A 15,536-nucleotide genomic window follows, 5' to 3' on the forward strand; every position below is an offset into this window, starting at 1 on the left:
TTTGTGCTCCTGGGCTGAGATTTGGGTCATTTGTCCTTGGTGCCCAGCTGGAGCAGGAATTGTTTTGTCTCCCTGCTCTGTGCACAGAGCTCACCATCCCCTGATATGAAGCCCAGACTCACACACTAAAGCAGCACAGAACCTGAAAAATATAAAAGCAAAAACCTGAGGTATCATCTAGAGCTAATATCTCAGAGGTGTTGGAGGCAGACTTATGATCCAACCAATAGCATAATAACAGAGAGCTTGGCAGAAGAGTTATTCCCAAAGTCCCATTGGGAACTTTCCTACTGAACCATGAGATTTCATTATTTTCTCTTCCTGTTTTTTTTTAATCACACTGAATGACACCTTCTGCTAGCAGTAATAAAATGCTCCTTTCATTCTCTAACCCAGCCTCCACTTTTGACCCTACATTCCTCTAAAACAGGCAAGTCTGCAGGTACACTTCAAACTGTACAAATAAATATTTCTTGTTTACTTTATTCATATTGAGTGTCCTGTAGGAATGGTGTCAGACCCACTCACAAATAGGTGTAATGTTATCCAGATTATCATTCAAGACTAGGTCAGTCCTGATCAAATGGTTTGGAAGGTGTCTGGATCATGGTTTTACCTGCCATGCTTTGCTCACCTTTGTTTCCTTCCTTTCAGTTCTGACCAGCTCCTTTTGAACATTCCTTCCTCAGTGAATTAAGCAGCCAGAAATTTATTTAAATCCTGTGCTAACTGAACTAATCCAAAATTCAGCAGACAATCATGTCCTCCCCTCCACCAGTCACTTCCAGCTCTGTCATCTGTCATTTCCCAGTCAGGATTGTGCAGTGTGGGACTTGGTGGCAGGACACAAAGTGGTGCAGCTCATGGCACACTGCAAATCCACCTTTTGATAACATCACGGTCCATTCTTTCCCTTCAAAACCCAGTCATCCTGATTACCCCCAGCACTCACTGGCCTTTTCATTTCCCTGATCTGAATCACAGAGACCCTCTTGTCTCTTTGCCAAACTAATCCTGGCTCTTGGCATGGCTTTCCCAGAATTTAAATCTGCTAAGCTGGTTTTCTTCTACAAAGTTAATTACTACAGGCAGCCTGACTATTCCTTTGGGAAATTCCAGTTATTAGGGAAGTTCCAAAAATATGGGAAAATTATGTTTCCCACTTCCTTCCTAGGTTGGTCTTTTATTATATTGAGAAGGATTTCAGAACATCTGAGTATATAGAAATGTAGTGGCTCTTTTTATTTTAAAAGTAACATGTTTCATTTTTAGTGTTAACAACCTAAAATGTGTGTTAATGTCTCACTAGAGGTGCTGATTTTAAAAAAATCTTTTCAGGCACTTCTTTCTAAAAAAGTGTTGGCATGTGGACATGGAATATAAGTTCTATCTGCATTTTTATTGTATTGTATCAAGGTTTGTTCTCTTTTTTTTCTTAAAAAAGGGAAAATGGGGAAGAAGAGAGAATTTGGAAATAACACATTTTTCTTTTTGCTTTTTACCTTTTTAAAACCTTATTTAGAGTACTCGTATAAAGTCAAAAACTTGAAAGTAAAACCTTGAAAGCATAATCACTTTTTTTCTAAATTTGTGCATGAAAACTTCTACCAACCTGTATTAGATGTTGAAAGATTTTAGTGAGTATTTTCAGTGTTAAGAATTCATTCTCTGCAGTTTATATTTCTTTTTCTGACATGATAGGTCTGGATTTATTGCTTTTTGTGAAATGATAACTCCTAATTCTTTGCCACTATTCAATTTCAGCACCTGCTGTATGCCACCCTCCAAAAATCTGACTGCAATCCCATAAAGATTTCGTTTCATGACTTAAAGAACCTTAGTAGCCCAAATGATCTTAACAAGATTATAGAGATGTTTAAATCCTGCCATCCACATAAAGAAAGAGAAAAAATGCACAAAAACCTGTAGGTGAAACAGCATCATCTCCAAGGTGACAAGGCCTAAATGGGCTTGAATTTATCATGGAAGAAGTCCATCACTTTTGAAAGTCAAAAATTTGTCCCAAATTGAGCACCAAGAGCACAGGCTGAGTCTGAGAACATGTGAACAGCACAAACTGCAGTCAGAGGGCTCAGATGCACTCTGTTGTCTTTGGTTTTATTGAGCCTGCATCCTACTTTGCCCTTTCTTTCTTTCTTTTGGTTTTGTTTTGGTTTTTTTGGGTGGTTTGCATTGTTTTGGTTTTTTGGGTTTTTTTTACTAATACCCTTTTGCGGAGAGAATTCAACTGAAATGCTTTGAAATCAGAGTAAATTATGTTCACTGCCCACTTCATATCTCCATTTTTTATTTTGTTATTCTTTTCTAAGTTCTCAGACAGTTAAGGGGGGCACTGTTTTTCATACTGTGTGGATTTGACAATGTCCAGTTCTGTTCATGCAAGAGCCTTGTTCTTGTTGAATTGAGTTTCCTGGATACCAGTTCTTGTCTGCTGCAGCTCTCAGAATCATTCTTGGCTTCTCCTTCACTCCAAGAGTGCCATAAACTGCTTTCCTAGTGTCACTTTCTTGAAGGAGTTATCAGGTATTCCTGCTAATAATCATGTGGGCAGAAGCTGCTTGATGCTTCCAGAGCCATCAGCAGAATTCCCTCTGCTTTGGGAGATTGGCTGCACATGAGGTGTTTAAGTGACTTTTTATGAAATTCCCCTCTTCCCTTCCCTCCTTCTCATTCTATTAGCCACCCTGAGATTTTTTTTTTTGTAGGATATGGCTCCAGAGATGGGAAGTTTAACAATAAAACAGAAAGAAAAGAGGGAAAAAGACATCCTGGTCACTGTCCATTTTGATTATGGTTTTATTTGTTGTCCTTTTCAAACTGTAACTGTTCATAGAGATGGATATTTTCTCCTCCCTGCTCCCATCAGAAACATTGTGTTGTATCACCCCTTTCTCTGAAAGCTTTCTATACACACTTTTTATGTTCAAAGGAGCTGTTCTCACATGCACTCAAACATACATTTATATTCAGGGGAAGCTCTTCTCATACACAGTCAAGTATACATCAAGCACGTTTAAATTAATCTCTGTTTCTTGGTCTTCTTTTTTTCTTTTTCTTTTTTTTTTTTTTTTCTTTTGCTTGTTCTGCACACTACCCCTTTGTCCTTCATCCTTAACTGGAAAGCATGCTGATGTATTTAATTCATGTAGGATTTCATCCCCTGCCCTGAGGAATTCCTTTGCAATTCAATTTCTTCATCACTGGTTTATTTCTCTATTTTGCCTGGTGATATACAAATGCCCTGCAACCATCTATTACTGTGTTTTCTAAATATCCATCTCATACTGAAAAGGCCTGTTAGCTGAATATTCCATGGGTAGGGCTTATGTTCTGTTCTGTTCCCACTTGTTCTCTTTCTTTTAAGGCACCTTTTAGGTCCCAGTTTTAAAATCTTTTTCACTGCTGAGGGCCAGTCAGAACACAAAAAGCAATTGTCCAACAATCTCTGTTAACAAGAGGAATTGCTGCAATCTCCTTGGGAATTAACTCTTAAGTGGTTCATCAATAGGGTTGGTAATAATCTTCAGCAAACACAGAAAATGTGATAGTCCTAGAAAATGGTAGATAAGGCATTGGGAATGCTGCACTGAGCACTGCCAAATGTGGGTATTGGAGGTGAAGGGTGGAAAGGATTGAGCTCCACCTGGATGTTGTTTTGCAGTCTGATTGCTGGTGGCTGAGTGCAAGTAAAAAAAAAATATTAGATATGAGTTTTAATTGCCCAGGACATGTAGTTTATTTAAGCCAAGGATGCTCAGGGCATTGAGAAATCTCTCTGTGTTATGGGAATGAGGTCAGTACAAAATTCATACCAGTTTACCCAAGGCTGTGTCCAGCTAAATCTTAAAACCTCCCAGGATAATCTTCCAAGGCAACCTGTTTCAATATTTACTTTTTCTCATAGTGAGGAGTGTTTAGTATTTTTTAATGGCAAGTCAGAACTTCAGCTGGTTCAGTTTTCTCTTATTCTTGCCTGGATCCATCTGCTTTAGAGCCTCCTGTAGATCCAAGAAAATCCCCTTTGGCCTCTTGAAAACCTTTTATCTCCTGGCCAAATAATGCCACGTTCCTCAGCCTCTCACAGGCAAGTGCCACCACAATGATGGTGACTTACTCCAGTTTAGTGACATCTTGCAAGTTTTGGCAGGTTATGAACTAATAAATGCTGAGTGGAACATCTTTACATGTGGCATCTTCCAGTATTTTCATTAGTACCATTTGATGGGGTAGAGAATGTGTTTGTTCATTTTTTGGTAGAGGCCCTTTGTACAAGGTTTTGGTTGTGGTGGAAATTTGGATTAGCAGCTTTTTAGAAAGGGATCTGAGAGTTTTACCACAGCCAAATATGAGTTGATGATAAGATATTGGATAGAAAAGCTTTAAATTTGAAGTAAGCCTTTTGTTTCACTTTGCGCTTCCAGGGAAAGCTTCCCCTGGAATACTTTTTACTTTTAGAAAAATGGAGATAAGGAGCCCAGGGAAACTACAAGGAGACCAGGAAAAAAGCAATTAAAATCATTGGACATCTGAAATACAAGACTTGTGAGAAAAGGTGGGAGCAGTTGTCCACAGAAGATTGAGGAAAGACATGGTAATAGTCTGTAAATACTTTAGAGGCTGCTGTAAGGAAGATGGGATCTTCATGTTCTCTTAGGAAAGAGCAAGAATTAATAAGATGAAAGCACAGCAAGAGTTAGATTAGGCATTAGGGGAAAAAGGCTGTGAGGGAACATCCTGAAACAGAATTTTGATAGGGAGGTTGAAGAAGGCTATCATAAAAATCTTTGAGAATAGGCTAAATAAGAATGCCAGAAGCATGTTTATGATCTTGTCCTGATAAGAAGAAAAATGGAGCATCTCTTGTGGCCCAGGCATATTTCTTTGTTTGCTGGTGATGAATTGTGTTGTATGGTTGTTCCCTGTTTCATTATTTAATATATAAAAGGAGTGCCATTGATTATGGCTTTTTACTGTGTCTACAAATGTCTATGATTACTATGATTAAATATTTTCACTTGGCTTTAGAGAAATAAGCACTCATGCTCATTTATTTTGTTCTTCAATAAGCTTTTGGCTTTTGCTGCAAAGGATGTCAGCAGTCAAGCACTCCCTAAAAGCTTTTCCTGTTTTATTGGATACATCTAAATTCCACATAGTCATGCTGAATATTATCAGTTACTCTTGACTCAGACAAAATTATTTTAAAAGCAGTCAGGGAATACATGGGGGAGTTTTAGTGCTGAGCAGCTGATTTTTAAATTGCAGAGTTCTCTGTGGTTTCTCACACGCTGTCCATGTGAAAACTTGGACTACAACAGATTTATGTCATTATATTAATGAGTGTGACTTGGACTTTTCCATAAGTGTACTATTGGGAAGCTTAGATTGGATCAGAGCAAAGGTCATTTGTTGTTGGTTATCTCATGTTTTTCCTGCTCAATATAAAAAGAAGTCAGTGTATGGTTCTTGAATGTTCTGTACTGTGAGATTAAGAGTAGGAAGAACTAAAACCATTGTTGACCTTACAAGCTTTGTTAATCAGTTTACATCTAATGTTTGCTATCAAATCCTGGTGCTCTTACTGGTTTTCTTGGAATGCAGCATAATTCCAGCCCACAGTGAAGTCCCAGCAGATGTTCCCATCACCCCAGACCAAGTTTATTTTTGTGTGATGATCTCTTCATTTCCTTGAGGTTTCCTTTCTTTTTTCCCCCCTCTCATGATTTATCATCCAAACATTCATCATCTCCAGAGGAACTGCAAAACACATTCCCATGAAAATCCTAAATCTCTAAAAGAAAAAAAAACCCAACAAAAAAAAGCAAAAAGAATAAACCCCCCATGAAGTAGCCTTGTTTCTCACTGAATGGCTTGAGTAAACTCTTCTGTCACAGCCATAGTAAAGTCTTTAAAGTCCAGGACTGCAATCAGACTCTGTCATAAACAGGAGTATTGCCTTTTTGACTGATTTCTACTCTAAAACCAAAGGGTTCATTAATCTCATCTAGGGCTGTAGTGAGGGAGAAAAGAAAAAAGGAAAGAAAAGAGTAGGCAAGATGTGATAAGGTAGCTTTAATGATTTTGGGGGCTTTATTGCCTGTACATCTTTGGTCAATCTCAAGCCATACTAGTTCTCTCAGTGAGGCTTTTCTTTTCTGAAAATAATGGTACCAGACATTATAATTACGCATGGAAGTCTTTCAGCAATGCTTCAATTCCATATTTCTTTAGCACACCATAAATAAGAAAAAATAGGCTTTTCATCCACAGAGATATGGTGAAAGACTTTTACTTGGAAGTACTTCATCACAGCAGTTTTTTTTTAAACTGATGCCAGGCATTTCTTCAGTTTGATGGAGGCAGCAAGTTGTATCAATGCAGATTTTAGGCCAGGAGGGTCTTGTTCCATTGGCTGTTACACAGTCATAGGTCATCAAACATGCAAAGTGTTGTAGGCCTTAGCTGTGGTCTTGAGGGTGCTTTGGGTAAGAAGTATTTAATGTTTGTAGCTCCTAGATAAGTCCATGTGAGTAAGCTCTGTGATATTTAGAGGTCCAGGTGAAAGTTGTTGTTCCCAGGCCTTTGGATACACTGCTTATATTCTGAATAAAAGCCAGAATGGAATGTGATCTTGGTAGTCTGCCTGTTAAATGTGTCCTGATTTAAATACAGAAATTCAGAACTGCACCAGGGTGAGGTTCATCTGCACAGGGTTTGATACCTGCAAACAGGGCACTCATTGCTTTTCTCCTTCTGGAGGCTGAAACAGGCTGAAACTGTAATTTTTCCCTTCATGATGGACAGTGACTGGACTTGGCTGTTTGTGATTTTGCTGGAGAATTTTCCCTTCTGGTTTATTATTATCCAATGGAGTTGGTGAAAACAGCAAGGAACATTTTACATCTGTGCACAGATATTCATCCTCTCAATTGGTTTTCCAGAATCCTTTATGTTCTGTTCAGGGAGTGTCTCTTCCCACTGAAACCTTATTTTATAATGCTGTTTTGAGAAATGGCTGTGTTTTCCTTCTAGTGAGTCTTGTTTCCCATATTCTAAGTTTTCCCATGTTATATTTTTTTTTTTTTTTTTAATTTACATTGCAAAGTGTTCCCTTTGTGAACAGCCAGCTTATTTTCTGGAGCTTCAACATCCAGGATTTTGCAGGGTTTACCTTTTAGGAGAGGCTCTGATAGTAAAATACCTTAAACAGAACAGGAGAAATCTAATTCATACATAATTTATTACATGTTGACAAGAGAGGACTGGCCTAATGCCCTAGAACTGAATATGTTCTAAAACAGATACTGAGAAATTTAAAGATTTTTAAAAAGCTACTGAGAAATTTAAGAACCTTATAAAACTGATTTCAGTCATTCTACAACTAAAATTGATTTATAAATAATACAAATATTAAAATATCAGTCATGTATTCACACAGATGCTTTAGCAACAACAGTAGGACAAGTGATTAATGTTGCAGTCATTCCATGATGGGGACGTTGGCCCACAGCCCAACCCAGCAATGTTAAACACTGTATTTCTTCCAGGAAAGTAATTCCTGATTGCAGTATCTATTTTCAGCTCAAGTAGCTCAGTGTGGGAGACTTGGACTAGCTCAGAAAGGGCTGTGTTTTCCTGGTGTCATTGTGTCTCAATACAGTTGGACATCAGAAATCAAATGTGAATTTTGACCACAATGCAGCATATCTATGGTGGTAGTTTTTTGACTTGGAATATTTTTGCCCAAGAACAAATTTGGAGTTTAGACCTTTTCAAGATGCTAAAATGCTTTCAAATCAGGATTTAGATTGGCCTTCTATCCACATATACATCAAGGTGTTAATTTTCTATATCTCTCTCTCTTTCCTATGTGCTTCAACAAATTGAATTTCATTATTCTAATTGTATCAATTTATTTAACACTTAATTTCTACTTTAATAAGATTTATTATTTAATATATTTATATTCTATATTGTTATGTCAATGTGTTCATATCAATGTATTAATATATTATTAAACATATTTAAATACCACTGATAAAGAATAAGATAAAAGGTAGGTGAGTGAGTGAGTGAGTGAGTGAGTGAGTGAGTGAGTGAAAGAAGGTTCTGGGCAAACCTGAACTCTCAGAAATCAGTAACAGACACATTTTGCCGTTCTTTGAGATCTACGGCACAAAACTAAACAGAAACTGTGTAACAGTCACACTAACATAACTCTCCAAATGTGAACTCACATCTTGCATCACACAGAAAAATGAGGAGGGTAAGAATTTTTATTGTCGACCTTCATCATTCCCAGTATTACTTTGCTGAATTGAATAATATAATTCATTTTTAAAACCACCTTAGTGGCCTGCACTGCTTGGGGGTGAAAGACAACCATGGGAGATGTGGATTCACTGTTGGCTGCCATGGAAGCCTTTCCAAACATAAAGTGGGAAGGCCACCTGAGCATTTGTTGTGACTTAAACTTCCAGCTGTAGCCTATAATCTCCTGACTACTTGTTTTTGTTTCTGCAGCAAAGTAAGGCAGCCACTTTTATGCAAAGATGAGGAAAACTCCCAGGAAGGCTCATCTGTCTCATTTATGAGTGCATCAGGAAGGAAAGGGTTGACTCAGCCCATGTTTGAGGTTTTAGCAAGAAATAGACATCCTGAAATTTATTTCTGCATTTGAACTTAGCAAGAACACTGAGTTTATTTAAATTTATTTTGAATTAAGGGTTAACACACTGTATATTGCCTTGGAATAGAGCCCTCTGATGTGTTTGCATGGCTCTGTGTACTCAGTGAGGATGAGTAAATCACTGCAGTAGATTTTTCTGTGTGAGGATGGAGTTTATCAGGCCTTTCTGGAACTATTGAATGATAGGATTGTTAGGAGAAGCCTGGCTAGTCTGTTTTCTTCTGCAATAGCGTGACATAGCCACAAAGTATGCTGGTGATAACAAAAAAGGCAAGCCACGTTGTCAGATTCCTTATTTACCCAAGAGTGAACTTGGAGTAACTGTAAGGAAAAAAAGACAATGTATTTATATTCCCTTTGAACCTGAGTCAGAAATATCTCTTCAGAATGGTGCATATTTAATGATAGCATCATACCTTGGGGTTTTCTTCTTGTTGGATTGTGGAGGTGTAGGGGTTTTTTTCTTAAATTCCCTTCTTGCCTAGTAGGGAGTTGATATTTATAACCCACCCTCTTTGAGAACAGCTTTTAAATATTTCAATACCAAGAGAGAACTCATTTCCAGATTCACTTTCAGGATGGAGTGAAGAAATTAAAGCAATGAGGGTTTAAAAAGAAAAGCAAAGAGCTAGAAGAAAACACTTGTTCAGTTGTTGGATTTCTCAGTCAGAAGCTCTTGCTGTCGAATTTATCTCTGTCCCACTAAGAGCAATAGAGATTTCCACCCTGAGAAAGGGAGAGATGAAATAATGAGGGAGGTAATAGTGAAAAACAGAAATGTGAATAATGAGTTACAAGTATTAACTGTCTTGCATGATTAGCTGTTTTGGGTGAAATTTCTCAGGTAATTGTTCTCTTTTTCAGGGACAGAGCTCCCTTCATCTTCACATCAGAGATGGAGTATTTCATAACAGAGGGGGGCAAAAACCCACAGCGTTTCCAGGAGTTTGTGGAGCTTTGTTGTCGAGCTTATAACGTAGTCAGGAAACACAGCCAGCTGCTCCTGAACCTGCTGGAGATGGTAAGGAGCTCGAGGATGAAACCAAAAATCCATTTCTGGGGTTCTCTTCCCTTTAACCAAATCTCTGCTGCCTCCAGTAGATTTGATTTGAAGAGGTATCAGGTGCCCAGGTGCTGCTCTTCCTGTGCAAAGAAGGTGTTCACTTTAATAATTTCTGAGAAAAGGAAAGCTAAGCTGCTTGGTGCTTTTTCCATTGTTATATAAAAGCTTGGTGCTTTTCCCATTGTTTTTTACAAAATACCAGAAAACTGCAAAAAAAGCTGGGTAAAAGTTTTGCATTCAGGAATTTCACTCAGCTCTTTTCCTAGGTCTTCATTTACCATCCCTGTTCATGTTTACAAGACAAAGTAAGCTAAATATTTCATGGGGGGGGGTCTGACGGTACTTAGTGATGCCTTTACAGTGGGGAGGTTGACCATATCCACAGTCCCTCCCTAGGATGGCAAACACAGGAAAGAAAGAGCAGTGCCCATATTGACACAGGTTTTAAAACTCTTTTGTATAGATTTTTAAATGAGTTTTTATCAGTAAGTATTCCTACTGATTCATGTGCTGTGGCAAGTTCCATATCTGATTTATGCCTCTATTTACTTGTGTGGGAAAGGTTAATGATTTTCCTCTTCATGGCTACAACGAGAATATGACATCAACTAATATTTGCTAAGATGCTTGGCTAAGATATCAATCCAGAATTTATGTGCAGGGCCTTACAACCTAAGGGAGTGGTGTGTGCATAAAATGGCCTTATAAACAGAGCTGCTGGGATTGGGGTACAGCCAAAAAGTTTCTCTGTAAACACCACTTTATCATCTCCAACTTGTGCAATGGGGGTGGGAGACAGAAACTGAAGGAATCTCTCCCCTTGCTTCTTCCATCTTGTCCATGGATTCTGATGCAGGGATTCTTGGAGGGATCCCCTAAAATGGAGCAGGAAGGATTGCTTCAGATCTCCAGAACTTGCTGCTTAGTAGCCACAAAGGTGCAACAAATCTGCATTCCCATCATAAAGCACAACTTTCCTCTGGAAGCAGTCCAGGGTGGGGTTGTAGGAGATGCTGTCCAAGTTCAAGAACCTCTGGAAAGCTCAGGATCAGCCTGTTCTCTTCCACAGCAGTAATCCCTGCAGGATTTCTGAACAGGTTGCCTAAAACTGTGTGGGCAAATAAAGCCCCATCTCTTTGTCCCTCTTTCTGCAAGAGGCAGAGATAATGATGTCAGATTACCCTGCGATAACAGAGAGCCTGTTAGGAAAATGCTCCAAGCAGCAACTCTGAAATAACTCTCTCTGCCTGGCCAAAGCTCAGGTTTGTCTCTATTTAGGACATGCTGCATCTTTTGTTTCTGCTGGTCTTGTAGCAGAAGTAACAGAGCTGAGCTCAGAGTCAGCATCCAGATGTGTATTAAATATTTGTCAGTGGGCTGCTGCTCAGTCAGTTGTGTTGCACTTCATAATTAAAAAATGACTGGCAGCACACTCACACCCCATCCACGAGCTCTTCATTGCAAAAGGAGTCAAACAAACAAGAACAGTTTGGGAGAACCTCAATTTTGCCAGTAATATTTGGAAAGGTGAGCCTGTTTCTGCACTTGAAGTGGGGTGTTGGTCAGAAATTGTAAAAAACAGAATGATTCATTTCCATTGGTCATTTGTAGGAAAAAAAACCAATTGACTGTGAAGTTCCACTTAAAATTCATTTCTACACAGAATTTCAGATATCATCATGGAGGGATAAGATAATCACTGCTTCTTTGTATCAGTGAAAGTTTCAGATTTCTCTCCCTGTTTGGAAACCTGCATCATTAATCTTTCATTCTACTCCCACATTCTGTTTTCCCAGATGCTATTTGTAAAACATAGTTCAAAAAAAAATTTAAAATAAATAATAAAGAACAGTATATCACAGAATATTACACTGAATTTACAGAATATTCACAGAATAGTAAATTGTACCCTGGGTGATCAGTGACAATTAGTGGTTTAGAGCAAAAGTGATTATGAAAAAATTGAGGAGTTTTTGGCCCAGTTTGGGAATCAATGTTATTTCTTGGTGGTGAGCAGCATGTTTCTAAAGCTGTACTGACATTTGCTACTGGGAGTAAGAAATAATCCATGAAGTTTCCATCACTTTCAAAAGCAGAAACTCTTGGGGAGACCCAAGAGTCTTCTGGCAGAGTTCAGCTGTGTAAGTGCCTGTAGTTCATCAGCTTTGCTCTCATTAAAGATTTGATGTGAACTACTATTAAGAGGGTGATGACAGGACACAGACACCTTCTGACTGCTTTAAAGAAATGCAAACTCCATTAGTAAAAATATTTTTTTATATATAGAAAGTTATTATAAGGGACTTTATCACTCCCTTTCCTGGTGAAGGGCGAGGAGCTTAATTTGCAACAGTATGCAACAACTTTTTTTTTTTTATTAATCCAAAGGGGGCAAAAGTTGTTCTCATCTTTTATAAATGGCTTGAAGGTATATTGATAAATAGCACTGTGTGTCCTTCAGTGCTGAATATTGTTATTGTCCTTGCTGTCAATCCACTTAAATTCACCTCATTGAGCTTTCTGTCTCTCTGCTCCTTGCCAGTCAAAACTCTGTGAAGACAGCAATCTAACTGTCCAGTGGTAGCTTGGAATGGGCTGAGGAAGATTTTCCTCATAATGCCAAAAAGAAAATGTACAGATGTTGAGAATGTTTGAAGGAATAACCTTAAAATAAAATCAGTGTTTCCTTTTTTCTTTGCTATTACTTAAAAAACTCAGTGGGTCTTTCTGTCTGAGCTAGACATAAATATCAATGGAAAACACACAGAGACTGCAAATTCAGATACATTTCCATCTGTGCAATCTGAAGGAGTGATATTTTTCTGCATTACACAAACAAAAAGAAAAAACATCACTCCCAACTTACTGTGATTGCAGAGAAAAATCAGTAGGTTTTGAAGAGAGTAGATTTTATTGTTGTTGACATTTGTAAATGCCTGGAGAGAGCTGCATGGGCAATTGGACACATTGAGCTGTCTAATCTCCTCAAGTTTTTCCTTTTCAAAGGGAATATTGATATTATTTGTTTTTTGAATCTAATCTGACTGACTAACTAGAACAGCTCTGTCCCTCATCCTTGGAGAATAATACCTGCTCCAGAGGGCAGCTCTCACTGCCCACTCAGGGCTCCTGCCATGAATCAGTGTCTGGAGATGCTCTTCTCCTGATGCCTTGGGAAGGCTGACCTAGAACAAGACCAGACAGAGCTAAAGAATAAAGCAGGGATTTATTAAGAGGCCTCAAAGAGATCTACCTTGGGCAGCACAAGCTAAACTGGCCCCAAAATGCATGGCTGGTCGTGGAGTCTCTCCCTTGGATCAGCTCTGCTCCATTTGCCCCTTGCAGTTCATTGTCCCATTCCAGCTTCAGCCCAGGCAGTCCCACCCTGCTTGTTTTTCTCTCTCCAGCCCACGGGGTTTGTGCTCCTGGGCTGAGATTTGGGTCATTTGTCCTTGGTGCCCAGCTGGAGCAGGAATTGTTTTGTCTCCCTGCTCTGTGCACAGAGCTCACCATCCCCTGATGTGAAGTTCAGAACTGCACACTAAAGCAGCACAGAATCTGAAAAATAGAAAAGCTGAAACCTGAGGCATCACTGCTCTGACTGTAAAGGGAGTGAATCTGTGATCCCTTTGCAGGAGGAGCCCAAGCAGTGCTGGTGGAACCAGGAGTTACAAATGAGAGGGTGATGTTGTGCTAAATTGAATTAGGGCTAAGACGACCACAGAAATCTGCTTACTATTGTTCAGGTGGCTGAATTTGGTCACCTTCCCTTTATTTCCATTAGAAGGATCTGAAGGAGGCTTAGCCATGCACACCTTGATGTTATGGTGTCAGAAAAGAAAATAAATAACTCCAATGGATCATTGATTCTGACCCATGCCTCCTCCAGGTGCCTCAGTGTGGAGGTTTACAATGCAGTATATTCATTTCATTATTCCAGGCATTGCTCTAGCATCAGAACCACTTTTCAGATCAGCAAAACTGTTTTACAAGACTGTTTTGGTATAAAATCTTCCTTCTCTCAGGCCTGTTTCATTTAAATTTCTTTTCAATAGAACAGTGGACTAATGATCCAATATTACTTTCCATTTAGATGCTGCATGCAGGATTGCCTGAGCTGAAGAGCATCCAGGATGTGCAATATGTGTATGATAACCTCCGTCCTCAGGACTCAGATCTCCAGGCTACAAGCTACTTTACAAGGTAAACCCAGAATATTTCCCAGAAACCTTGTCTTCTTCAGGCATGGAGCAATTTTTCTCCTATGTTAAAAAGCTTAATCAGGGAAATTACACTAAAGGATAATTAGTCTTCATGTGTTTACTTTTTAAAAGTCATTCCTTACGCAGGTTGTAACCAATTTCCTCAAATTTCTGGAAGAAACAGTTGTGCATTTGTGGTACACTTGTAACAAGTCACTCAGTGCCTGGAGATTTCTTAGGCTTTCATGGTGAAACCATCCTGATTTATATCAAGTGTTTTCTCTGTTTTTAAATGCAGCAGCTACATACAAATGGATTTAGACTGCTTAAGGGGGTTCAACCTTTTAATAGTGTGAGTGAGAACCTTGAATTTCTGCATTTTGCTCCTTTTTCTCTTCCTCTTTTGACCTTCTGTGCTCCATCAGAGATGTTGCTAGCCACAGGTTCTCCAGCTGCAAAACACTGCTGGTTCTTGCTTTCAATCAGTGAACAGATCAATCACAGAAAAGCCTTGTGTGTGAATGTAGATATATTTAAAGCTTCACTTGTGTTATGATAATGAAACCTCTCACCTTTTCGTGATAATAGCTGGGGATTAATGAGGAGGAGCTGCAGCTGCTGTGCATAAAGTCAGTCTAAGACCCTCAGTCCTGATCTTTCAGCTCTGCATCACAAATGATTCCAGCTGTGAGGCTGCTGTAGGTGGAGTGAGTGCAGACCTCTCTGGAACTGGAAATTCACTGCAGTTCTGGGCACATTGTGAGGCAAAATCTCCCTGTCAGGGTCTGCCCTGAGCAGCACCATCATTTCCCAAGGACTATGAACTCGTGCTCCCTGGGCACCCTCTACATGTGGAAAGCAACCAGACTCCTCTGACCTGATGAAGGTTTTGGGAAATTAGGTGTGTTGTTTATATGTCTGCTTTTCATGCACTAGAATCTGCTGTAATCTGAGGAAACCAAGGCAGCAAGTTTGGAGAAGGCTGGGACAGAGACCTAGAGACTATAAGGGTGACAATTCTTTGAGAAAAAAAAAATATATAAAAACTTTTCAAACAAAACTATTGTTCCATGACTTTACACACAGCATAGCACTAAGTTACTTTTCCTGTAGCACTTGCTTTTTTCATATGCTTTCACTCCTGCCCCTTAGCAAGATTGTTATATTTTAAAATTTAATTACAGCCTCACATTTACCATCAACTCCTACCTTATCCTTTCCTTTAAAATTTCATATATTCCCAAATTACAGACTTAAATTTCCACTTCAAATAGGAAACATGCAGTTTCTAATTAAACTGTAGAAGTCTTGATTCTGTCAACTAGTTCAGGTGGGTGTGTCTGTCTCTCATGGGTAAAATACCCAGTTTGTTTAGTTAGTGGAAAAGGGCTGGGATATACAAAACAAGCAGGAAAATCTGAGTTTTCAGAGTGAAAATTGCATCAGTGGCATGCAGAGCTCAGAGCTGGTGGTGGAAAGGATCAGCTTCCAGCTGGGTCGGTTAAGGGTTGGCATCACTGCAGCCTTGCTTAAGGAAGAGTCAGGATGAAGATGTGGTTCA

General features: G+C 39.1%; 1 protein-coding gene across 1 annotated transcript in view; it reads left to right on the forward strand.

Moving 5' to 3' along the window:
• PIK3C2G (phosphatidylinositol-4-phosphate 3-kinase catalytic subunit type 2 gamma) overlaps positions 1-15,536 on the forward strand; it is a 242,715-nt gene that overhangs the window by 177,684 nt on the left and 49,495 nt on the right. Inside the window, exons 26-27 of the mRNA XM_059472329.1 lie at positions 9,575-9,731; positions 13,867-13,976. Coding sequence (XP_059328312.1) covers positions 9,575-9,731; positions 13,867-13,976 — 267 coding nt within the window. The remainder of the gene's footprint in view (positions 1-9,574; positions 9,732-13,866; positions 13,977-15,536) is intronic.

Source organism: Ammospiza nelsoni, chromosome 5, assembly GCF_027579445.1.
Source record: "Ammospiza nelsoni isolate bAmmNel1 chromosome 5, bAmmNel1.pri, whole genome shotgun sequence".
NCBI classification, from domain to species: Eukaryota; Metazoa; Chordata; class Aves; order Passeriformes; family Passerellidae; genus Ammospiza; species Ammospiza nelsoni.